The sequence below is a fragment of the Dreissena polymorpha genome, chromosome 7, assembly GCF_020536995.1.
Source record: "Dreissena polymorpha isolate Duluth1 chromosome 7, UMN_Dpol_1.0, whole genome shotgun sequence".
In the NCBI taxonomy this organism is placed as follows: domain Eukaryota; kingdom Metazoa; phylum Mollusca; class Bivalvia; order Myida; family Dreissenidae; genus Dreissena; species Dreissena polymorpha.
Genome location: NC_068361.1, coordinates 62,714,449 through 62,742,345, shown reverse-complemented (window position 1 = coordinate 62,742,345; position 27,897 = coordinate 62,714,449). Strand labels below are relative to the sequence as shown.

At 34.1% G+C, this 27,897-nt stretch overlaps 2 protein-coding genes across 2 annotated transcripts in view; both read right to left on the bottom strand.

The window, feature by feature from the left end:
• The window catches only part of LOC127839766 (uncharacterized protein DDB_G0271670-like), a 20,061-nt gene extending 4,548 nt beyond the window's left edge, over positions 1-15,513 (bottom strand). Inside the window, exons 1-2 of the mRNA XM_052368152.1 lie at positions 15,429-15,513; positions 2,109-2,164 (exon numbers count right to left, since the gene is read on the bottom strand). Coding sequence (XP_052224112.1) covers positions 2,109-2,164; positions 15,429-15,513 — 141 coding nt within the window. The remainder of the gene's footprint in view (positions 1-2,108; positions 2,165-15,428) is intronic.
• Positions 15,514-24,586: 9,073 nt separating this feature from the next.
• LOC127838953 (uncharacterized) lies at positions 24,587-27,442 on the bottom strand. Its single transcript, XM_052367088.1, has 5 exons — positions 27,222-27,442; positions 26,465-26,759; positions 26,216-26,343; positions 25,946-26,017; positions 24,587-25,222 (listed from the first exon to the last, which is right to left on the bottom strand). The coding sequence occupies exons 1-5, from the start codon at positions 27,271-27,273 to the stop codon at positions 24,972-24,974; spliced, it is 798 nt and encodes a 265-aa protein (XP_052223048.1). The 5' UTR covers positions 27,274-27,442; the 3' UTR covers positions 24,587-24,971.
• Positions 27,443-27,897: the final 455 nt, after the last annotated feature.

The window sequence follows — 27,897 nt, the reverse complement described above, 5'->3', positions numbered from 1 at the left end:
GGAACGGTAATAAGCTTCAAGGAGGTAAAATACTTAATAGACCCACAGACCGTGGGCCAAATTGTTGCACGTAATATTCAGTTGTGTACATGCAAATTGATCTACTGATCATATTTCTGGACTTAATTATCCGTATATATGAAAGACGTAATCGAGATCCTTGGTAGTTTTTGTTTCAAAAACATTTTGCTGTGAATTGTTTGAGACAATTTGACGTGTACTTAAAACTACTCCGAGCTTGGCAAGTTTATTTTGAAATAAACACGATATCAGATAAAACGCTGCGCGAATAAATAATGGATGATTCTAGCTCGACAAGATGTTTAGGTCGAAGTTGTACTATGATGTTCAGGCAAGATATCCGCCCTTTTATTTGTAGCGTTGCATCTTAGTTCACTTAGAGATAAAGATAACAATTGTAGACTATATTTCAATATATTGAACCATTTGTAGTACGAGACAATACATTTGCTGAGTAGGTTCAATATGACATTACATTTTCCAAAAAGTGCAAGATCGTGTTCGTTATATTTGCTTCCAAATAACTACAAAAAAAGTTGCAATTTTAAATTATTTCTTAACTGTACTCGTTGGAAATCTCTAAGTGGCATTAATTCTCTTTATGGCGACCGTATAGCGGATATGAAAGCGTTACCTTCAACTGTTGGAAAGTTATTTTGACAGTGTATTATTTTGAGCTACATGTTGCGCTTAAACAATTACTGTTATACAAATTTTGTGTTGCAAACAGGTTAATCAATACCTTTACCGCATGTTGATCGATGTTTATTTGCTCCGGTCTCAATGGTATTTTGCATATAAAAATAATTAAGATTACAATAGATTTGCCGAGTGTAACGAAAACTAATATTGCTTTCTTAGCTTTTTCTGTTTTTAAAACACTTAACCTCTGATTAGTCTAACGTTTGTGCAAAAAACTCAGATCTAAAAGATACGGTTAAGGCCTAAATGTTTATTGCTTTTGGATTATACGTTTTTATTCTATTTGGAATGATCTTAAACAATAGAAATGTTTGAATAATTGGTTTCAATGACAAATCCTGATTATAATCGGAAAGTATTGTATCCAATTTAACGATAAAATAACAATATACCTACCATATAAATGGCTCAGACCTTCTGCCATGTAGGATTAACGACCAAGATATTTGCGCAAACCATATTATCAGTTAAGTGTGCATTCGCACGCGCGTTAATTTGGAATTTAAGAAGATTCATTATATGAGTGTTTCGTTCGATCAATATTATATAAGTAAAAACAATCGTTCAGTATTATAGCCAGTGTTAAAATGAATTAAAATGGCTTTGCAGCATAACCGTTTATAGTTTTGATGTTGTTTAATCGTTACCAAAATTCACCTGTCTTAAGAATTAGAATGATATGCATGGTGTCAAGTTCCATGCTATGTGGGGCGTATATCGAATTCATCATAATTTATACACAATACTACTACCTAGTACATTGCGTTTTTGCCATTAGTTACCTCAAGGCAGTATTACATTAATAGTTTTGCTGTTGTTTCTCCGTTTTAGATCTATATTCAGTCACTAAAATAAATATAGCTTCATGAAAAGTTCCGATTCCTTTCAGTTCATGTAAAGAAGTCTGACAAAGCCCTATGTAAATATTTGCTATAAAATATACTTGGCATTACGAGAGTTGGACGATGAACATATTTCAGCTGACTTTATATGAATCTGCAAATAATATATTTGATCATTATTTGGTATCTTAATTCATGTTTCAATATAAACAATGCGAACGACGGTCAAACATTTTATCGACAAGGGCAAAACACACATTACAATTGTTCTGAAAATATTCTCTCAGACTGATTTGATCTTGAATTCTTTGTTAAAAAAAATTCTTTAACATTTACAAATACTTATCAGCGCAATTAATATGACGACCGTTTTATATTTGTCAGATGAGATTCCTTCTTGCGGTCTTTGTCTGAAAAGCCGTGTGGTTCCTTGTCGATGAAGCAAATAGGCTTTAAAGATGAAATATTATCAGCAATAATATCATACTCAGTATCATAAATCAATTGCAAATCAATTTTTAAATATTTTGATCATGATTCCACCTTAGCCTTTGTTTTAGTATCTGTTTTAAGTATCCGGTTCCTTGTCAATCGTAAATCTTCGTGAGAATATCACTTTAAAGAAACGTGTCAGATATTCGGGGGTCCACATTACAAATATATTTTGTTTTGATATGTGTTGATGTCCATCATGATACCGATTATAGTACTATTTTTTTATTTGAAAACTTGCTGGAATCAGCATTTATTTATTATTACCAATACAACTAATTACAAAAAGAAATTAGTTAGACTTGATTTGTGGATAATGAAATCACGTCGATATTGTTTTCCGCCTGTAGTGGTATTTTATTATAAGGTGAGTAAATTGTACGCTTTAAAGGTCTAAGTAGTTAACAAAAACCTTGAATAAACACATTTGTTCCTGTGACTGAAGATTATAACAGAACACGTGACAAAAGACGTAAAAATTGCATATGTATGTTACACCAATGATAAATCAGTGGAGTTTGCATTAACTTTGCTTTCATCCCTGCCATTCGTCGATAACACTAAATTATATAATGAACTCTGTTTATGTGACCACACATAGTATTTTTTAGACATTCGAACTATAAATTATCATAAAGAGATTTTTTCAATCATATTTTTATAAAATGGTTCGACTTTAGTTCAGTTTTTATGGTACAACGTACATAATAAGTGTACATGTTATATAAATTCCATCATCGTCAAAGACATTGATCGCAGCGTTTGTATTTTTCTTTACAAAACATGCAATTTATGATAAACTAAATTATACTTTTATACCACACAATCCAAATCGAATATTTACACATACATATCGTGGAATGTTCTGGTTAACAAAGGCAACCATATGGTGAATCTTGATCGAACTTGATTATGGAGGTGTCGCTACAATCATTCAAGTTTCTAGTTTCATTCAGTAGCTAGATGTTTGCTACTCTAGTCAATCTATACTGAATAGCCTATTTTCTGACAATTTAAGGAGAACAAATTCTCATTGTGGTATAATCGGTTTGGTGTTTTGTACTCACATGAAGAGGGATAAGATCTTGATGAGTTTTTTATATCTCAAATACGCTCAATATATTGTCTTTAATCTAGTCTTAAGTGTCATCGTTTTTAGAGGAAGCATTAAACGAGATTATTGTCTATGCTCTGTTTTGACATCCAACGAACATATTTCAAAACAAAATGCGCTGATATCTAGTTGAGTCAAACGTCTTCTGTTCTCAATTCACCATGTGGATTAAGAAAGTGTTTTAGCGTATGCCAATTATAGTTGTTTTCGTTCAATTCATCCCAATATAATAATACGTATATAGGCATCAATAAATTAGAGTTGTTAACGAAAATTCAAGTTAAAACCCCAGTAAAGAGTGTAGTAAAGACACTCCCAGTATATGTCCGTTTAAGCAGACAGAACCTCATTATTGTTTCTTTGAATTCATATAACATAGCTCGACCTACTTTCGATGTTTTACTGACACGAAGAACATATTTTGATATCGCTCATTTCAAAAGACTCTTCCGGATGTGCTAACTTATTTGCTGTCAGTAAGATGGAAACATTATATTTGCCAATACTAAACCAAATCTCTACATCTGAAAACAACTATATTCCTCAAGGTCTATCTGTATGTCAAGCGTCGTCAACGCTATCATGACTTTATCGGTATCGCATAATGTCATTTACATAGTATAGGCCGTACACAGGGTTTTGTCATTGTCCATTTGTTGAGGAGATGGTGAGTTTATCATAATAACGAACGTCCCGATTCTGGATAGTACCGCTCGTCAGCTTATTTTCTTTGTCGCATTAACAATTAAGCCAATCCGATATTTGATTTTCCATAAATGTTTGGTAACTTACCTGCTTTGCGCTTCTACTACATCTTCGCTCGCAATCAACTATGAACAATACATGAACACCTCATGAACAACACATGAACTACGCATAAACAACTCCCTTACTGTTTTGAGCGCAATGCCCCACAGATTCTAACATCGGATGAGTTGCAAGGTTTTGTTTGATACGTGGGGCTCGGTAGAATTAATGGGTGATACTGCTTCTTACTGAAACAGTACGATGTGATACAGGGGCAGTGAATTTAAAGTAAGAACATTCTTTAGCCAGTGAATTCTTCTTCGAACATAAACATAATAACAGGCGACAAATTAGCTATATTTTATTGTAAGCTTCCGTGACATCATTTATCGTTTACTTCCATGACGTCATTTATCTCAGACTGAAGCAGTATGGATAGCAGAAAGCTTGCCGGATGGAAGGACCGGCGTTCATGATGCTGGAAGCATGGTCTGACAGAATGTCGCTTTGGGCGGCGAGTGGGACTAAATAAACTGAACAACTAAGCACTATTAGGACATGCCGGTAGAAGCTCAAAGGGACCATCGTTTGGAAGGCGGGTGGATTAACGTACAGACAGACTTAAAAAATGGGTTTCTGTTTCGATCGTTGGTGAAGTAACGGAAAAAACAAACATATTTTAAACAAACCGGATTAAAAGCAAGAACTGACTGTTGGGTTGCCTTGCATTCGAAAGCCCGAGCGAATGGCCTTTGAGTGTAATTTCCAACTGTGTAATTGACAAATCAACAAACGGATGAGCCTGCACGGTCATATTTGCTGTCTGACGGAGGACATAATCACATACAACACAAGCGTATTCTCGGTTTGAAACCGTAAATTAAAAACATATCAAACTGCATTTGATTTGGCCAGTGCTTTATTACAAAAGGGACTTGTCTTATGAAGTTAAAGTCAATACTATCACCAGTAAGAGACGATCTGCTTATTATAATTGAAATCAGTTTTGTTTAACATACTTTTGGTAAAAGAATTTACAACCCTATAAAGCATCGCCTATGCGCTTGATTTCAAATCAAAAACACAATGAATTTACATTCATTAATTTTATTTTTATTTTTTAAATATTATTATCATTATTAGTTGTATTATTAGTTTTATTATTAGTTGTATTATTAGTTGTATTATTATAATAACTACTTATGATATCGAAATTACATACGTATTATTATTATTTTAATTTGTTGTTGTTTGTAGTTTTGCTATAATTATAATAATATTAATTATTACTATTATTATTATTATTGTTACTATTATTATTATTATTGTTACTATTATTAGTATTATTATTTGTATAATTATTATTATTATTATTTTATTATAACTATTATTATACTAAAACTACTAATATTAGTAGTAGTAGTATTAATATTATTTTGTATTTTGCTTGGAGTATTGTTATTATTATTATTATATTATTTTCTTTTTTATTAATATTACTTTAATTATTATTATTATTTCTACTATTTATTATTATCTTCATCTTTACTCGTAATTATTATCATGTGTTGCTGTTGTTGTTGTTGCTGCTTGTTTTAATTAATCTGATTTTAATGCTAAATTATTTTTTATAACTAGACCGAAATGAAAGATCGGCATTTGTAAGGATGTACAACCTTACCACATATATATATATATATATTATAATTGACAGCCGATTAAATGTGGTTGTGCAGTTGGTAAAACTACTTATTTAATATTTGAAGCTTATATGTACTTAAAAATATTTCATAAAACTTTTTTTTATTTCCTCTTTTTACGTCAGATCTAATTAGATTGAACACTATTATATGCTCGTACGTTACATTTGTTGTTGTATTCCTTCCAAATATATTAATTTTCTTACATTATTTAAACTATAAAGATATAAAACAGGTGTTTAGAATATAATTATTATGAACTTACTAATTGAAACTTTAAAAACATTATTTAATGCCTGTATGCATTATTTAAAATTATGTTCAGAAATACATTTATGCAATTAAAGACATTTTATGTCTTATGGATACTTTGTTAAATAAACTGCAAAAGTCTCCAATGACATTTAAATCCAACGTAAACTGTTTATACTTATGATTTACTTTGACTCTTTTATTAATCCGTATGTTTTGAATGTTTAATGATGTTTATATCACGGTTAATATGTCCATAGTCTCTTGTAACTCAAATTGAGTGGTTTGGTACACTTATTTGTTTATACTTAAACTTAATTATATTTTAGCATATTTTATTATATGTTTGTCTGTCTGTCTGTCTGAACACGAAGCACAAGAAGTTATTGTGGTGTGAGCAAAATTCAGCATTTTTTTGTGTACGTCATTCAGACTGTGCGGTTGTCATGTGTGTCAAACAGATTATAAGTTTAAAATGCTTACTATTGAATTATTTTAAGAGGGATAAACAGTTTAACAATTACATGTGTCGAGACAATAGTTAAAAATAATTTCAGATTTAAAATTAAAAAAAATCTGAATAAAATAATCTAAGAGCACGATTCTTTTTTTACATATTTCTTTTGAATTGGATATTAAAATGTCACTTTATGCATAAGCTGCGATCAGCAGCACATAAGCTACGACATAAATGTAAACACAGATATGGAAACTCCCGAAACTCGGATTCCTTATCACGGACGACCTGAATCGTTATTTGTTTATTCACAGAAGAATTGAACTCTTCTTATTGAAGGCAATACCACAATTTCGTGCGCTTTTTAACGACTTTTTCTTAGGCGACTGTTCATCTATCAATGAGTGCAAAGTAAAAGGAAATGAGTGACACTTGCTTGTACATCAAGCCGTGCGAACCAGCTGAGTAAAGGGAAAATTAATCCGATATCATTTACCTTTGTTATTATAGGTGCACACATCTTTTCCAACAACTTTTATTCTACAAGGTCTCAAAAAAGGCCAGACTATGTGACTACATTATGCAATTTACACTTTGGACCATCATACAACGTATTGTGTGAATCAAGTATGTCGCTTGCTTCAAGCCAGGCAGGCTAAATTTTTAAAGAGTCTAGCCGTTACCAGCATGGATCGATTTTCAAATTTCTTTACAGATTGATAAGCATGATAAGACTGCATGTAGTGCAGAGGAACCAGGTCCTTGGTTCAATATGAAATGTGATATTTGGGAAATCAAACCTTAATGCTTTGAAGATAAGATTTGACAAGCATGGAATTTTAAATAAGAACTCATTAACAAATTTAAGTACCGTTTTATAGATAACTACGTATTATTTTATTGCTAGTAAGGCAACATTATAAATAATCTGTGTCTGCAATATATAGAATATATGTGAAATAGCAATCCTTGTGATTAGTGCGTTCTATTTCTTCTGCTCATTAAAAGTCCCGCATTATGAAGGACATTTGAATACAAAGGCAGATGTTTACAAGTGGTTAAATAATGAATTGGAATTTGCAGATTATGTGTCGAAAAACATGGGAACATTGATAGATCCGTTATTTTTGTCAGTTTACATCAATGTGTTTTGTTTGTAGCGTATTTGAAATACTTTTATCAAATTTTCTTCAATTATTCAATACAAGTATTAAAATGTTGTGGATGTATTTATTAATTACCTTTCTGATTAGTTTGACGATTAGTTTGACAATGTTTGCAGTAAGACGACAATGACATGAATAAAACGTGCTAAATCACTGATAAAAATATTAGAATAAAGTAGACCACTTCCTTTTTTCCATCTCAAGAACTTGATTCGCATGAGCAGCAGTCAATAAAGCATTCCATAAAAGAATAATTACAAATCAGAATAATAACAATTCAAATGATATCAGTCTAAACAACTAGTTTGATTAGCCCTTTTTAAATAGAACTATTATTAATACGTTTTATGAGCAAACTCTCTATTAAACAGAACAGAACAAATATTTTATTTCACTTAAGCATATAACAGCTCATCGTGATGATTCAGAATAATACATGCATGCGTGAAAATTGTTCGAAATCAATATATAAATAATCAAATAATCAAATTAAATACCTCATTCAGATTCACTAAAATCGAGAGATATCTGTGGCGCCAGCAAGGTTACCGTTATGCGTATCCATATTGTACAGGCTGTACATATCGCTTAATAATTTAATTTTGGAGTTACCTTTTGTTTATGGCGCTTGTGGTGTTTTCAATCCGTTGTCAGGTAATAAAATGTTTCTAGTGCGCATGAGAGCCGTCTGCTGCCTGCTTTATGTGCATCAACCAATGAACTAACAAATACATAAGTAACTTAACAATTGTGTTGAACAATTGTACTTCCTGCGTTTTCAATAGTTTCTCTGGAGGCATGGTGTTTGTTAAAATTGACAACTTCTTTGAATGTAGCAACGATATATATTCATACGACACACAAACACTAACTCCGATCCTAATAAAAAGACGAATGCTTCGGTTAGTGTAGGAAAATATGTACGAAATATCTTTGTAAAAATCGGCTCGGGGCGCTTATTTGTCTTTGCTGCATATTATGAAATTTGTCTTCAATGTATAATTTTCTTGCCTATTTTGTGTCATCAACAACACTTTTTTATCAATATATTACAATTTATACATATAAAAATCGTATAATCTCCCTTGATGATAAAAACTATCATTTCAAAGGTATCAAAGAGGCATGAAAAAACCGCCACTATTTTTTTTATTGTAATCTTCTGTTGGTCACGCAAACAGAGCAATGGCGCGCAAACGGAATAGAAATCCACCGTTAGCTCCTCCGACATGCTCTAACCATCATACGCTACTATTGTTGCGTGTTCTTACACATTGGTGTTTTATGTTAACATTGACAAACAAACTCAAATTACATCAACATAACACAGTTGTTATCGAATTAGTTTTATGTAATATTGTTTGAAGATTGTTTTTGTATTTGAAACGCTAATATATACTTTTTAATTGCACGTGTCTATCTTGTCTTATCACCTTTATTACTACGCACAATGTTGATCAAGTTTTGGTAAAGTAACTTAGAATTGAAAATGTAAATGTAGCCCAACTTTTATTTGACATACTATAATGCATATTAAGCACATTAATAGTTTTTTTTAATATCTACGAAAAGAACATTCAAGAATATGCGTAATTCGATGAATAGTGTAACAAAAACCTACACATAAACAATAATATATTTAAAGATCTCCACTCGTGTTAAGCTTTTTGCGTGGATTGTACATAATTCTTTTTAAATGCAACGTTCCTCACGGCATGCATAAGTTGCGTTCATTAGTACATGTGCTGTGACAGAAATGTAAACACAGTCGTGTGAACTCACGCAATTCGAATTTGTTAAAACAGGCGATCTGAATCGCAGTGCGTTTATCAACACAAATATTCAAGGCCTGTAATTGTAAGTCGATGACACCCTTATTTGTGCACATGAGTACGGTTCATCTCTGTATGAGTGCACAATAACATTGACAATTGATGACTTCACGAGCACCAATGCGTTTGATCCAGATGATAGTGAAGTGATACGATATCCTTTAAAACTGGTACAAAAGGTAACACAACTATAACAATAAATATTTTCTTACAGGTGCAATGTCAAGAGTAGTGTTTGCGAAAACGTAACTTATAAAATTCCTGTTAATCATTGGCACATCCTCGGCTTTGCGCTGCGTCACCGTGTCATATGATGCCTAATTCACTGTGTCAACATTACAAAGAAGCGCCTCTTGAAGCAATATATAAACATAACATTCTCCTGCGAATTAGATTCGAGTCGGAAATCTATACTTATTAGTCCCAGACGAGAGAAGAATGACATGTATTGCTGGTCTGTTTGAATATTACCATAACCATGAACAAGTGTGGGAATTATTTGAGCATAAACTATCTTGGCTGCATACAAATAGTGAGGAAACAGTTATTATTCCTTTTAAAATTTGCTTGCGTTTTATTTGGATCCTAAATTATGGTCACATGCCGGGTCAATATATAAAGTATTACGAAATGTTAATCTAATTAGTGTGAGTTAAAATTGGTCTATGTACACTATAAGTCAATGCCTTAGACTTAAAAGGTTGTATGAGCCATTAAATAACATAACAAATGCTAGTTTTAAACAAAGATCTTACATTAACGACATGGTAAAATGATAAAATTTCAACGAAACGCATTATGCTTCAAATTGAAAAGTTAATATCAATAAACAAAATATTATTCTACTCTCAACGTATTACATGTGAGTTGCTATTTCACTATTAGCTACCAAATAAATGTCTATATTGGGGTGCTTACTTTTACTTACTGACCTGATGGGTATTGGTGCCCATTAATAAAGCCATCATTTAGATCTCCAGGAAACGCAAACATATGATTTTCTTTAAAGACGCCGAGATGTCACCCGAAAGATATTGCGCCAGTGTTTACCTACTGTACTGCGTGAATACAGTCTGATTGATGATGAATGATAATTATAACAAGGGAGTGTACACCATTTCTAAAATCGTTTTTGTTTGGCAGAGTATTTTCCCATGTTTTGTTATTTTACCCTTTCAGACAATATGGCATTTCTGAAAGTCATAATATTCCTTTATCTTGCTGTAATTCAGCGGCTCTGCACATTAGAACCTCACAGTTTATTGGATTGTTTTCTCGGGGCTATAGTTAGATGATGCTTGACGCTGGATAAAGAGATGACGTCCGTATCGGGGATTTGTTGACATTTAAGAATCAAAGCGCTGAAGGCACTAAATTGTTTGCTGTTGTATAATCTTAGACGCAACTCAATTTTCAAAATAATGGAATAGCTTTTTATATCGCAAGTTTTGAAATGAATACAATTTATTCAAATTTATAAAGGGTGTGTCTTAAAAAAACAGGTTTTTTCAAATCATTTATAGAAAATATAATGTAAGCTTCATTTTCGGACAACAGGGCTTAATGCATATGCATTAATTGTCATACCAGTACCAGAGACTCTCTTTAAACGTAAAACACCATACAATCAGAAAGTGTCGGCCTTGATAAGCTTGTGCGCATTGCACAGGCTAATCAGTGTGCACTGGCTAATTTTATTTGACATGCATCAAGCCCCGTTTTCCCTGAAAGCAGCCAATATGTACAGCTTTCGATGATAAACACTAGACTGGCCAATGTCGTCTAACAAGCTGTTAAACACTATTGATCATATACACACATTGCAGTGTACCAGTGGTGGACTATACACAGGCAGATGTGGTGGTTTTTTGTTCCTAGCGTAGTAGAGCAGACGCTCCTAGGATTCGTCTTCTGCATAATTTTACTGCAGGTAGTGCAAAAGGCGGTGGTTATCGTTTCTAGCGTGGCTAAGCGCATACTGACTTGCAAAACTTGCTTTGAAACATTAGCTGTGAGCTAAAGCTCTCAACAAAACATACAACGTAAAGCATCAAAAGAAGAATCACCGATGAAAAATGTTCGATGCGGTTTTTTTAAGAACATGCATTTGCTTTTCGGAAGCCAAAATTAATTGAAAAGACGCATTTGAATGCTTCATTAATGTATTTTCACCTTTGAATGTATGCATTCGATATTATTTTTGTGCAATAAATAGCTGTCTCATACTGGCGAAACAAACAGATACTTCTGGTCGAATCGAAATGCCTTTAGTATTACTTAATTACTAATTATTCATTAATATTGCATATGCTTCAAATGTTTAGTTCTAAATGGCATGTACTTTTTTATTAACGATTGTCGCTTTCATTCGCGTTTAGTTTCCGAATATGTTGCTTGTCGCTAATTGATCCGTTCCAACAGTATTCAAGTGAAAATTAAAGTGCTTTGCATTGGACTTGCGTGTGATTCGAGCTTGCATGAATTATGTTTACATGTATTTAAAGTCAATATGCGATGTTTGTCTCTCTTTTGCAGCAGTTGAACTGATTAAGAAAATCAGACGTAATCAGCTTTGAACATCAATGTAACTTAATAATAACCTGCGGTTCGCAGCGCCGAACTAGTCCGACATGGCTGTATTCAAAAGCACATATTGGAGGAACGTACAGTAACTAATGGATAAAATGTATCATGTTTACTTGAAAACTTATTAAAAATGGATTTCACATAGGTTTGAAAGTTTTTTGCACAAAATTACATGCATTTGTTGAAACAGATCGTCGGTTTCAGACGCAAAGAGTTGTCAAAGGGAGCAGAAGCATTTAGTATTCCTTGTCCGTGGGAGCACACTTACTATTATATCAAGCAAACATTTCCTTAGTGGCACATACAATGTGCTTTGCATGTGATTTGCAACCATACAATACATGAATTTGTTTACAGGGTCTGCACTAAGCACCGAACCAGGGCTTTCACAGTGGCCAGATGGATACTGTCCATACTGTTCACATGTATATGGCTTCACTGTTAATGTTTTTTTGCACGATTATGTTTCATGAGCACTGTTGTTCACTAGTTGCATCTTTGGGTATGATTGTAAGTTTGGAAAAAGAGTCACAATATCATATCGGTAGTGTAACATGTATGAAATGAACAATAGTCAATGCCCAAAGTTTGTTATGGCAACTTGGTGTTTGTTCCACCATATCATGGCCGAATGATGGCAATATTGCATTCCTATTTTCAATCAAAGGCTTACTTTTTCATCGTGAAGCTCATGTTTTTCATGAAGTCAGAATTGAGCGCCAGCAACTCTGTGAGCCACTTATGCAATATAACAAAGCCTGAACATTTAAATTTAGAGCCCCATTTCACAAACATTGAACGGCGGACATGTTTGAAATTCGGACAGTGTTGCGCTCATTGAACTGAGCCAGCCTGCATATTAAAAAAGCACACATACAGCGAGCTTTATCACTTCCTTGTATGCATAGACGTATACGGAAAATACATTATTGCATTTTGTTTGTATTCTCCTTTCACATCTATTTCTATTTGGGTATCGTGCTTTTTCAGGTAAAGGAATGCCAGTGGCTGACGTGGGTGAAGCGAGGGCATCATGATATATGGTCAATGATGCTAAAATAGGTAATTCTAACAATTTATCACCTTGTACACATTAAACTAGGCACATGTATGGTACCTAAGGTTTGGAAGACTGTCATATTCGGGTTTACGGTTTCTCCTGCCCTTGCCGTAGTTTTATTTCTTATGTTCATATTTTTATTGCTTAAATTAATTTTGCTTGGAATGATAAAATATGGTTTGGTTATATGGTTCCCTAGGCGGAAAATGTTTTGTTTATTGTGTCTTTAAATTATTTCTTTACATTGTATTTGTTAAACTATTTTAGTAAATGGCAACCAATATGTCATGACAGCTTGCATACAATAGTTTCATTTGTCATTTTTCAGCTCTGAACGCAATTTGGAGAGCATATTTGAAAGGGGCGTTCACACTTTGAAATTTATTATAACATCTTAATGGTTGACTCCCAGTTTACTCAGATGTTATCATCTATATGGTTAGTCAAGCAAAACTGCATTTACTGTTTCATTTGCAAGTATTTGTATGAAAGGGTTTGTCTTTCCAGATGTATACATTATCGGTGTGTACAAACCGGCTCGAACCCAGAAACCATCAGCCTGAATCCGAAGCCAGAGAAACTGTAGAGTGCCCCTTAAAGTAATATGGCATTTTCTGAAAGTCAGCTTATTGCCTTGAAATAACTCATTTGGTGTTTTTACACTTCATCACACTGTAATGGATTGTTTTGCCTATATCTTGGCTATAACTAGATTTAATAGTTTAATATGAACAAAGGGAGGTAACTCCGTATATTGGATTTGTTGACATTCACAAAATACACGGTAAGGCATCATAACAAGTTACATAAATATAAACGGGTTGAAACCATTTGTAAGATAATGCCTTTCACTTTGCGGAAGCCTTAAATAACGTATTGAACACATTATAATTGTGCATGTATGTATTGTGATCAGTGAATATTTGCATTTTATATCATTTCAGTGGATCTGACGCTCTAAAGAAGAAAAAACTTGTTAAGCAAGAAGATACTCCTGGTTGGAGTGCTTCACGTGTTGGTTGAAAACGCAGAGTATATTTAATTTGCCTAGGTGGGTTAGGTTATTGTGCATATGAAGTGCGTTTATTAAAAAAGCCTGTAAGTTTTATTTGTGTGAAGTTTCCGCATAGATAATTCAATTATGTGATTTCTCATTCTGTTGTAAAAAGCAGTAATATTAATGTTACTTGTACAGAACAGCTCATTTTATTTTGATTTAAGTTAAGACTTTTCTAAGTGGCACAGAATATGTGGAAGTGCATAAGATTTCCAATAAGATAGTATAATGCCCCACAAGATCTGCACGTACTAACGTATAATGTTCATCATTGCGTCTTGATAAGTTTGAACAATATTCAAGTGAATTGCATTTGACTTGAATTCGTTTCTAGCTTGCTTGGGTTGCGTGTCATGTAAGTCATATGAGATTTTGACACTTTTTTTTGCCGCCGATGAACTTCATTTAGCAGACCAGACAACATCTGCTATGGACAGCTGTATCAGCCACATACACTCAGCAGCACTGAACAAGTCCGATAGGGCCTTGCTTGCCAGCCACCTGATGGGTATTTCTCAAATTGCCCACTGGAATGTGGTCTCACTCTTATTTTTACGCACACTTATTTTTCTTAAGTATTGGTGTTGAATACTTTAATTATTGGGCTTAATTGTAAATTTGGACCAACAGCCGCAATATCACAGCGGTTGTGACACTGGTATAAAATTACAACAAGTAAGCAATATATTAATCCAAATCTTGTCATTCAAACGTACTTTGGTTGCACCTCAAGAGAACGACTTTAATTGGAACATATGAAATCGTGTGAATGCTCTTAAGGCAGTATAACAATTTCCGAACGTCAGAATATAGATGGTATGCATGTCTGCACACTGGCTTGGATGATTGTACTGGTGGCGGGAACATAATACGATGATCATTTAATTCCAACAAAGGCAAGTAACCTCTGATAAGTGGACTTTTACTAGTTTAAAAGTACAGGTGACATAAACAGTTACTGCTGATGTATATGAACCAAGTATTACTTGAAAACTAGTTGGACATTTATTTTCGCATAGGTTGAAAAACATTGTGCAAAATGGTAGGCCTTTGTTGAAAAAGATTGTCGGTTTCAGTTGCATGAAGTTGCCGCAAACTATAGTGAGGAATTTGCTTTTTTATTTCGATACAAAAAGCAATACTAGCAGACAAGTGTAGTGTTCCTTTTCCAAAAGACCACATTATCCCTGAAACTTATACAGACTTTCCCAAATGGCACATAAAATGTAGAAACGCATGTTATTTGCAACCAATTAGTACATTGTTAATAGGATCTGCGCACACAACGCGTATTTACCAAATCAGTTTTTTTCAAAGTGATGTGCATTTGAATTGCAACTGTTTAAAAAATTAAATGTATTATGTGGTATGTTGGTTAATAAGAGGTGTCACTCAATTACAGCAGGTGAACTGCTTCAGAAGATCAGACGTCAACTGCTGTATTATCCGCCCGCTGTGCTCAGCAGCACCGAACCAGTCTGACATTGCAGTACCTTGCAAGAGTCATGACGGGTATGGTTCATATTATGGCTACACTGTTATATATCATGCAAAATTATTTGGAAATGGAGCTCAATGCTAGCATTTTGTGCCAACACTGTTACCTGGGCATAAAGCCACAATATCCCATAGGTACTGGAACATGTATAACTTGAAAAGTAGTAAATGAATTGATCCAAAATTTGTCAAGCAAATTTGGTGTTTGTTACACTTTAAGGTTGTGATTTCATTTGGACCGTATACAAGTGTGTGAATTTTCATTCAGTGTTTCTGCATCTCAACACACTGGATTTGATAGTTTTCCAATGCCTGTGCTATATTTCGATTAGGCTTAAAATCTGAACAAAGGGAGGTAAACCCGTATCTGGGAGTTGGTGATATTCACTGTAAAGCATCAAAACAAGTTGCATGGATGGGGACTGTTTGAAACAATTTTATAATAAAATGAATTTTGCTTTTTTAGAAGCCTTAATCACCGTGTTAACACAACTTAAACGGTGCACTTGCAGTTTTCGATAATTGAATTATCGAGCTTTATCGTACGTCGCCATGGTTTCGAACGGGTCCTAGTATCGATCATTATGTTTTCATTTAGAACGTGACTCTCGATATGATATCATACTCATGCGCTCTGAGTATTTTGTTTAACTTACATTACTACGCTCGAAAATAAATACAAACCCAACCTAAATGAGGAACAATCAGGCATAATTGCATTGTAAAATCTTACTTGAACTAAAATAATCCAAATGTGTCAATATCGCATTCATTTCATTTGTTCTCTTCACAAAATTTCCTCATAAATGGCAAATTGAAGCAGACGGCTGCACTAATGTAAACAAAAGACTTTCATTAATTTGATTTTTTTAAATACTTTCATGTTCTCCCGATTCGAAGAAAATGTTACTCGTCTTCTTAACCGATCTAAACTCGGTCACCGGAAGATTTACATTTTTGGGTGGACTAAAACGCTCTTTAGCTCTACAGCAGCACATACTGGTTAAAAACGAATAGTTCATTCTGATTGAAATGCATTTCTTGAAAACTTAATTTTGTTTCGCAAAAGCAGTACTATGAGACACGTTTAGTGTTCCCTGTCCAGAGTAGCTCATTTATTTAACAATTAACTTAAGATTGTCCTTATTGGCATATTAAATGTAGAAATGCATGCTATGTTCCTGGTCGCCTGCTGTTCAGTTGGAACACTATTCAAGTGATTTGCGTTTGACTTGCAGGAGTTTTTAGCTTGCATAAACTATGTTGTTTATTGGCCAATGCTTAATGATTGCCACTCTTTTGCAGCAGTTGAAAGAACAGACGCCATTGTCTGTGGGTATCGGGGTCAGCCACCTGTACTCAGAAGCACCGATCCAGTCTGGCAGAGCCTTACCTTGATAGTGACCAGATATGTACTGTCCTAATTGTTCACTGGTATGGCGCTTCACTATCATTATACAAGTTTATATTTCTTGGGTACACAGACATAACATACATATAAAAATTGAATAAATCCGGCAATTTTACCTTGGATTATATTCTCCTCAGCCGTAGCGCTTGAAGTTTGTGCAGAAGGGGCCTATGTTGACCTCTTTTCCCAATCTTATTATGCAGGTTAAAAAAATGTAAATTTGTACAAAATGTATTGATTAAGCCTGAATCATAAACATCAACATTCTTAATGTAATATCGCATTTTCTGAAAGTCTGCATATTCGCTAAAAACATTCTGTAATTCAGTTGTTCTGCACATCACTACACTGGATTGGACTGTTTTCACAAAAGAAGTACTATAATTTGTGTCTGAGATAACTTGTAGTATTCCTGGTCCCGAAGAGATCTCTGAATGTATTAAGGAATTTCCGTTGAAGCACAGAAAAAGTATTAATGCATGTGATATACAGCCAGGTAGAGACTTTTGTTTCTCAGAGTCTTCACATGCAAAAGCATTTGTTTCTTGTCGCATCATGTTTAGTTCAAACGCTATTCAAGTACTTAGCTTTGGACTTGCATAAGATTGCTTGTTGGTAAACATTTAAGGTGTCGGTGGCTCATTTGCAGCAGTTGAACGACCTTCAAAGACCAGAAGCCATGTGCTAAGGACATCAAGAACAGTCACCTGTGGTGAGCAGCATTGAATCAGAGGAGAAGGCTTTACCTACACAGTGACCTGATCGGTAATCCCCACATTGTAAAACCGAAAAAGTCACACGTGAATTTACCTTGATAGAACCTTGATAGAATACTGATGGGTACGTCCTATATTTGTCCACGGTATTAATAGTTACAGGGTTAGTTACTGACCCGATACGGGATATACGGTTCTGTGGTTTAAATGTTTATGGTTTAATATAACTCTCCATGAAAGTTGAGTACACTTTTCTCGCTTATCCGTGCATGTCATATGAATATCTTCACTAGTTAAATTGTTATTTGTAATTTTCACTGACAATTGTGCTGTCATTCTGGTAACAGTATTCTAAAAACTTGTGTAGTTCAATGATATACCCTCTAAAAATGGAACGTCATTTATTTGAAGACACAATTCTCTCTATGGGCACTTGCCATGACTTTATTTTTGGATATTTCTGTGTGCATGTGGTCGAGAAAACATTGTTGTATACTATACATTCAGTGTTTTGCTTTTAGGTTGGAGACCACACGAGAATTTGACAGATGGCGGGCAACCATCATCAACTGGAGTTAAGCCGGTAAAAAGATGGCCTTAAAACAGTGACCGTTGCTTCGCGTCGAGTTCTTTCTTACATACTGCATGACCTATCTTGTTTTATTGTTTAAATCAATTTGGCTCGGAATGCTCTTTAAGAAAAGGTATGGTTATGAGGGTGTCTACGCGCAAAAGTTTGACTTTATTTTTCGTTGAAGTTGTTGGTTTTACATTGAATTTGATAAGGATATCTTTTGGTATATTGTGACCTAAACTAACTTCAGGTTAAAATTAAATATTGTCAACCAGTGCATAATATGAATGGGAAAGCTGGTTTTTTGGTCATTTCTTTGCAAAAGAGAAGAATATAAGTACATTGAATAAATGAATTCAGATTATTTGACCTGGAATAGTTGTTTTTCAAGTTCACCCCCACCCTTATATATCCGAATAAGGGCTAACTTGCTTTCCGACTTAAATTCAAACGCATATTGGTTGACCTTGTAGCGTTAATGTGCTACATGAAGTCAGAATTCAATGCCAGGTACTCCGTTATCCAGTAACGCAAAAATAGCTTGTGCGTAAAGCATGAACATTCAAACAGAGTCCCATTTCACCGACATGGAATGGCGGACATTTTTACAGTTTGGACAGTGCAGCAGACGCTTAACTAAGCCAGCCTTCATGTTTAGTACAATCATGAATATAACAAGCTTTATCACTTCATATTATTCATAGAAATACACTTAAAATACTTAAATGCATAGTTTTTTCATTTTATATCTATTTCTTTTGTGTATATTGACTTTTTCAGGTACATGAATGTCTGCGACTAAGCCGAGGGCCACTGGATAAGGGTTGTTGATGGCAAAACAGGTAATAATACTAAATTTTTATCATGTACACAAGACAATAAGCATATTTATGATGCTTAAGGTGTGAAATACTGTCATAATCAGGTTTGTGGTCACTCAAACCCTTGCCGTCGTGTAATTCCCCGTGCAGTTTGTATCGATAGTTCCGCGTCCTTACACGTAAAGCTCATGCTTTGTTGGCAGCGGAAGTTGGCACTTAACAGGTTTATCCTTGTTCCTGATCATGTATGCAGTACAGCCGAGTTGATTTGCTACTTGTCACCCTACAATTAGCTTGTGTTTGATATTGTTTTCTCCACAATATGCTTACAGTCATGGTTCCGGCTTGAAAGGATGTCGCGTGCGACTTAAACATAGGATTTTTGTAGCAAGTGTCCCCTTCATCATTTACCTTAGAGGGATCCTTTTGCAAAAATTTGGCACTTTAAGCAACCAGTTTGGTTTTTTATTTGGTACATGATTCTCTTATTCAGTGATTTAAAGGAAGTATTGACCTTATTTGCTTGTCTTTGCATACAAAGGTGACATGGATCAATGAAATTTGTTGTGTTGAGCATTCTGCGGGAAGCTGTGTCCCCAGAAGAAGTACTAGAAACGCCTTTCAGGAAGCCTGCATTGATCTGAGCTGCCTTTCTGCCCCTGTTACTACATGGAACCTCATTTGTAAGCGTATAATGCTTGCCTACATATATGTATCACAACGGGTTTAATGATATTGGTGATTCCAATGTAATAAAATATTTATGAAACAACACTATCATCGGTAAGTAGAGCATAAATGCACAACTTTGCGAACATTTTTGCATTTGTGTAGGTTCTATTACTCCGTATCATACAAAATACCTTATTATCATCGAATGGCATTTTGATACAGTGCAGAGTTTTAAATGCGGTTGATTTATGAATTGGATTTACCTCGTTACCATAATATTTAGACAATAAGACAGAGTATGCATTAATAAAGTATGTGACCCATGGACATATTTATACTATTGCAACTTTAAAGTGTGCACAGTCTACCTGCTTTGTAGAAGCTATTGTAGCTCAATATGCTAGATAAGTAACACAATTTCTAGGAGTAGTAAGTTTCCGTATGTAAGTGAATAAGGATACGCATAAGAGAATATTTCACTTGGTTAGGTGTTTCTTCCCTTTTTGGTATTGATTTAAATGGCAAACACTTTCGTTTGTAATTTCCATTACTCCAATTTTGTGCTATGATTATTTATTAATTATTTTGTATGTTGACTAGGGGCTTTATTTATCAATGGATGCCAATTTTTTCAGTTGACGTTGATAATCGGATTCGTTTTGACATAGAAAATGACCAGGTGACACGATCATAATTACCGGGCGGAAACCAATAAATAAATGACGTCAATTCGTTACTATTTACTATTTAGAGTGATACAATTTATAATGCGCGAATAAAATTACTATCTTCTTCTGCTTGTTCTAAAGGCAAAACGTTAAAGGTTTCATTTCATTATATAATTTCTCAGGTTGTTTAAAATATATAAATTCTAGGAAGATACCTTTTTTTGCAATAGCAAAGTCTCAATATTGTTGACGCGTTAGCGTTTCATTCATTGATACGGCTGTTCCTATTATCGTAACGAACGTGCATGCTTTATTTAAACTTCAGGTCATTCCAGAGAACTGAGCAAACTTTTAATTTCTGTATTTGTTGTATAAATTATAACGTGTGTATATTCCCCTTATGTATGTCGTGTAATGTTAAAATGTGATCATCAATACACGCTTGCTTACTACATAGATAGCGTTTATTTATGGTTTACCACGACAGTTGGACTTTCCTCCTCTTTTTACGCTCCAGAGACACAACAGACATATGCAATACACACAACATAACTCATATAGCACCCCATCATAGCGCAACACAACTTTAAAAACTAAATGACCGCAAAGCAAACGTTCTAGTGTTGTTTTTACACCGAAATGAGGTCTGTGTGAACAATATCAAACACCTGTAGTGCCTTCAACCGTTTGCTTGTGTAGACTGTTTTGTTGTAAGAAAAACTTTGTATTAACAAAATGGAACGCATTTATCGCCACGCCTGTTGGTGGTGTGTCCTATGGCTTGTAGTCAATAGAGCGGATTCTGCAATAAAGAACATGTTCTTTTATTTAGTTATACAATTGTAAACTTATGATTGGTCAGTTCAAAAATTGGTAGTCAACAAATCAACTTATATAAAAGGTCGATGCCCTCAATTTAAAGTCGAATTGATATTCCCACATAACAAGAATGTCATTTCTGATAACATTACAAGAGTTTAATTGTCCCTCAATATAAATGTTGTGTCACTTGAATATATCTTTATAAAATCTTTGAAAAAAAATCATGTTCATCAACAATGTAAGGTTAAAAGCAAGAAACATAGTAATGTGAAAGAACAAAAGGAATAAGTCATATTAGTTATAACAAACCGAACGTAAGCTTTGTGCAAACCTTGAATAAAATATGCGTCACTTTAACAGTATTCCCTTTTGAAGGGAAGTAATCTTTACATGATTTTGGCAGAGGACTTAATGAATTACGCCCCTGCCCCTTTTATTTATTATTTACAAATATTTAATCTAAAAATACAACTTGGTATATATGTATTCTGAAAACAAAATAGCAAGCTAAAAATGTAAGTAACTTTGTTTCTTTTTTTTCATAACAAACTAAATTTTAATATTGAAATTTAAGTCTAAGTTTATAATTAATATAAATAAGCATAGAGAATTCTCCAATTAATTTTCCACATAACAACTGTTGCAGAATCCATCTAACCTGTTGCAACAGAAGGCTGTTGATGAGAACATATCTTTCCTTACGCACACGCTCATAATAATTTAGCAATACTTCTTACAATAGTTCTGCAAATTACATGCTATCCGCGACATCGTGAACTTTCATAACGATATTTGTTTAATGACCAGTATCTATATAATCTGACCACATTGTTTTAAAAGTATTTTCTTAATTGGAACTTGTTTATTTTATAACAAAGGTGTTGCTGATCCTAGTAATATATTATAAATGGTTTGAATAAGTAAAAAAACTAAAAAACTTCATGATTACGAAAAGGCGCGATCAGGAACGATTTCTTTTTCAGAAATTAGTTATGCTGATAATTCCAGTTAACGCTACTTGAAAATAACGAGAATGTTGATGGTCGTTTTTACAATAACGATTTGTTGTTAACCTGAAAACTGAATTGATATGTATTTCTTTAACAGTAACATTTTCATAGCTAGTTACCATTAAATTGATATCCCGTGTTCAGTGAGTCTCTGATAAAACATGACTTCATTTTATGATGAGGTAGTCACAAATATGGATTGACGGTTAATACACACAGAACAGTTCGACTATTCAAAGCTGGAAACGAGATCGAGATGTGTAAGCATGATATGGTAAACATGCTAATATATAATATAGCATAAGATGAGACGAATGAAGTCATATTTTATTTCTTTCGATTAACATGTAGTGACGCTCCATTGTGTGATGACTAAACAACAACAATGATGTTTCAATTCCGGTACTTGATTCAATATATCATGAATCAATATTATCTCGATTGGCTATATTAAACATGCCAAATTCGATTTATGTTATTACAATAATTGTTTTGTGAAAGTGTATGATGTAAATTGATTATGGAAGCTGTTAAACTTTATTGTTTGAAAAATTTATAATTTAAGATTTATACAATCGGATACACTACTGCAATGGTTTATCGAGAGAAGATTTACATATATCGGATAGAACGAGTAAGAAATTATGAACGATTCGTAAACCTAATTAAAGTTAGAAAACCGTATCGATTCAAACTATTCCATTTCGTTGTTTTAATATACTTTTGTTTTATTTGAACTCAAGTAAAAACGAGTCAAAGCTACACCTCTGGAGCTCTATTAAATTGTGAATACACACGATATGATAGATCACGACCTTTTAATTTTCTAACATAACTGTCATTGTTAATGTATGTTTTTACAATGATCTGATTTTGATACCGGGAGGGGGGAAATAAGTGTGTACTATATAACATCAAATTTCCAAGGCCATTATCTCCCTTTACTCGCATGATACTTGTGTCAATGCTGATTCCCTGTCAACATGGCGCATGGAAAATATAAATAAAGTTCACTTTAGGATTTTGTTTGTTACGACCACTGCTTTGTTTGTGTACTTGCAGAAAAAGGAACCTCAACTTTATTGCTGTGTTAAATCACAAAATTACAAACAAAAACAGAATGTTTGCACGCTCAGTGTACAACGTCTGACAAAATAAAAATTAAAACTAAAAGCATACTGAAGCCAGTTCTGTAGATATACACCAAAAAGTTATCGGTCGCCATGGGGTCGTCGTGGCGTAGTAGATATTGTGACCGCCTAGCAACCGGGAGTCCACTGTGGGAGCGCTCTTTAGGTCTCCCAAAAAGACACCAAGTACGTGTTCTACTCAGCAAATGGAATCGCGCCTGTTTCAATAAGCATTTGGCTTCCAAAGCATTCGAGCTAAAGTAAATAGGTGTAAACTACAACTTTAGTTGCATAAGTCTCAATCGCTCAAAATCAAGCGAAAATTCGCACTTTCCTTGTATATGAATTATTATTAAAGACATACGGACAGACTGTACACTATTGGAATCAATATAAGGTAAACCGCGGAATTGTTTTACTTGTTGTCCTCGGTAACATCACCTTCTACGGACCTTGGCATTTTTAAAGGATAGTCAGATGTTTAAATCGTTCGTAAATGCTCGTAATGGTACGTGATTAAATAAATTACTGCAGTTAATTTGCATCTCTTCGTCGCAATTAGCAAAGTTCCTCATCAAAATGTGAGCGACATGATACGTTTTGAGAATATTTCTCTGGCTTGGCTCGTTTGTTTCTTATGTCTTTGTTTACTTGAGTTTAAAATTCAACGTTGTTGTTATTCGAAAACAATATGTGTAAGTATGTGGTTATTTAGAGTCTCTATTGTCACTCGATGACCGCTTTATCAATAATTATACAATAACCATAAAGTTAACAAACATCATCTATTTTACAATTACGCACATGTTGAACGATATATGAGTATGTATTGTAGTGTGATTTCGACTTTGACAGTTTTTGCGTCGTAACGCAAACGCGGTGGGTTCCAGAGTGCTCCATCACTAATGGCTTGACAATATCAAAGAAATGTGACAATGAGTTCCATATTATGTATCAGTAATTATGTATGTTAGATCCACGCAATAACACATGCATTTTAAGTCTTGGTAAGTCATTTGTAGCGACGTGTATTAATTGACGGCAACGGCAAATAACAGCGTAGGTCTATAAAGATGATACGACTGCCACAGTAATACTGGTTTTTTCATTGAAACATAGTTCTAAGAACAATGAATTATTTTATCACTGATAAACAGCGTGATTCGTTATGAAAACATTGTTATTTTGTCATTTGTAAATCTACTGTGTTTCATACAAATTATAACAAACAATCAGATCATTGTTACGTTTTATTAGATTTACACACATATCACAGCAATAATTATACACAAGAGAGAACGTCCATGATATCATAACCGTTCAGGATAATCATACAGGACGCAGGAAATAAGAGAGTGTAACAATGATTTAAAGGAAGGAAATAAAAAAATAATAACACATTTAATATCTTAAACTGAATCAGAGTGCGTCCGTAGACGTCTACATCTTACATATTTTAAATCATTCGTTGTTTTAACATACACTGATAATGTTTTGTTGTGATTTTTACCATGCTAAATGTTGTTTTGTAAGCTTTTAACAAGCACTAATCATAGTTTTGACTTAGATTTGTGTTTGGTACCATATTAAAAGTTTGTTTGTTTTTTAGTTATTTAATAGTACTAAAAGAGCATTGCTGTTGTGAAAGACATCGCCAAGACTGCAAACACAGCCGTAGCCTGTATGGCGCCGCTGCAAGTTGCCACGGCGACCCAAACGATGCTCTGGCCAAGGTCGGAAACGATAATTCCCCCAGCAGTTGCAAAAAGCGTGACCTTGTAACCCCCGATGGTGTTTTGGCTCAACGTTTTGCCGGTGCTGACGGAGAGAATTCCAGTGGTCGTGTCATATGTCAAGTCTGACGTTCCAGGTGCTTTGAACCAAATAAAATATATGTGTTGAGCATGTTATAATAAATGCGTATCAAATGATTGTGAGTGAAAACAAAAGTAACTAACTCTCTTGTAAAAACATGATTTACATTAAGTTGTATTGTCCCTAAAACATTAATGTGTTCATACAGACCAAAATATCCAATAACTTAAATCTTCGTACGTGATTAACTCGTGTTCTGATGACATTTATGTCACAACAGTTTATATGATAACTTTTTTTGTACACACGCCCGGTATAATTTGGTAAACAATAGTTAACTTTAAAAATTTCACCCGGATGCCATTTAACAGGCATTTAACAGGCATTGATTATAAAATATATTTACAAGGTATAAGGGATTCTAAAATGGAATCGTGAGTTAAATTGATCAATAATTTTAGTTATGCAATCAGTGTAAAATAATGCAGAAAACAACGCATTACTAAGTTCCGACATGGAAAAAAGCAGAAATTTGTGACATGAAAGAATCGAAATATGGGTATCACTATCGTTGATTATCTGCCAATAACAAACGTTTGTTCGCCGTTCTTTACGTTCATTAAAAATAGACAGATGTTTTGGTTGGTATTCCTATCATCATTCATGAGATCTCTAATTTTATTGTATACGCTGATAACAACATTAATCGAAATACGATGTATATACATGTGTATGTAGCTAACGCAGTCTTAACAGACATGTTAATTTAACTAATGCATACTTAGATCAGAGGAAAGCGTAACTGTTTCAGGACTGGTAAAGTCCGATGCCTTGTACGTCCCGACTACGGTACCTGAATAATAAATTATCAAACTTTACAAAAAGATGTCCATGAATTAAAAAAAATACTCTTGAGGAAAATTACAATTTAATCAGATTGTATGTAAGGATAAAAATCGTAGGGTATTTCTGAAATTATGCAATTTGCAGGAGTACATTTGTATAATATGTGAAATTCCTGAGATATACACGTTAAATCGGTCTCACATACCAGCTGCGGATCCATCAGGGACACATACTCCATATTGGTCTTGACCATACTCTAGCTTGTTTTTGATATTCACAGTTACCGTGGCAGTTCCAATAACGTTTCCCGATGCAACACTCTGTTCAGTCGCTCTTAAATTTTATAAATATTTCCGAATTTTAAAAAGCAACTGCAAACACATTGGCTAAACAATTAATTAGAGCATATACTTAAACTTGGTAAGGTTAAAATGTAAATAAGAGTTAAACTCACGTGACGACGAAAACAACGGATGTTCCTGATTCGTAGTCCAAGGATTTGCCTGTAGCCAGAGTGATCGCGCCAGATGTAACAGAAGCGATATTGCCCACACTTCCGGGGTTGCCGGTGCCCGTGAACGCGTAATTTATCACAGGGGAGCCTCCCGTACCAGTTGCTGTCAATGTCACAATAGCGGCACCAGCAGTACTTGTCTCGGTCACTGCAACAGTCTTCGTAAAGACGGCTGTCGCGCCGTTTGTGCCCGAAATCGTTAAATCGGTTATGTCCCATGCTGTTATCTGGGCATCTGAATGAATACAATATGAAACAAGAGTGATTTTGAAAGATTTGTGTAAAGACAATGCAACATGTATTCGTTTTATATCAGCCCTTACATGTTTCTAATTCAGACTATTATTCTAACTTGCTGAAATATATTACTTAGTGTACCAAATTTAATTTGATAAATACGTTTTGACATGTAAATCGTGTATTAATTTAACCAAAAAAAAGAAAATATTATTGTTACATGGACTTTGTAAAGAGTGGTAAGAGGATGTATGCATATTACAAAACTGTATACAAACATAGTATCATTGGAAAAAAATAAGATCACTTAAAGACTTAATCATCTCCATATTTAGAAAATTACAATTATATAATTTTGACTTACTTCAAACATTTCGCATTCATAAACAAAATGAACCCAAAAGTATTTAGAACCCAAACATAAAATATATTTGAAACCTCTTAGAGTATAGTGCCTAACCTGTAAAATCCGCCAGTAGGCTAAGAACAGCTAACACTAAAATTCCGTTCATCTTGCCTAGAGTTCGGTCACCTCACCAACTGCTCAATTCTGTTAGAACCTTCAGTATATATAACGTTTCCCTATGATATCGTCATGGTCTCTACCAACCAACTAAAGGCAATGTAAAAAGAGGCGTGGGCATACGAGTAATCGGAAAAAATTAACATAACTGAAGGTGGGCCTTTTGAATGCTAAAGGAGGGGCTTTGCCTTCCAAATACGAACTGATTAAATAGTGTACATAATGTTTCGGCACGTCATCAGACAGCTGATTTTGGCAAACAAATGCAGTATAACTAATTACGCTGACAAATGCAGAGTGCGTATTATAATGTTGATAGAGTTAGAGCTATTGAACAGGCTGAATATAGAGAGTTTATCAGTGTATCGTTGGCTAATTCATGTATCTAAGTCGCAGCGGTGTAGTGGATATGGTGTTAGTCTGGCAATCGGGAGTTCACGGTTCGATCCCCACTATGGGAGCATTGTTAAGATTTTCATTCCAGTGTTTAAGTCTCAGGAAACGGACTCGTTTCAAATATTCTTTAGGCATTCTATGCAATCGAGCTAACATAAATAGGTTTAAACTAGTTCATGTATTCACTTTATATCTATTTGATGTTAAGGTTCATGTC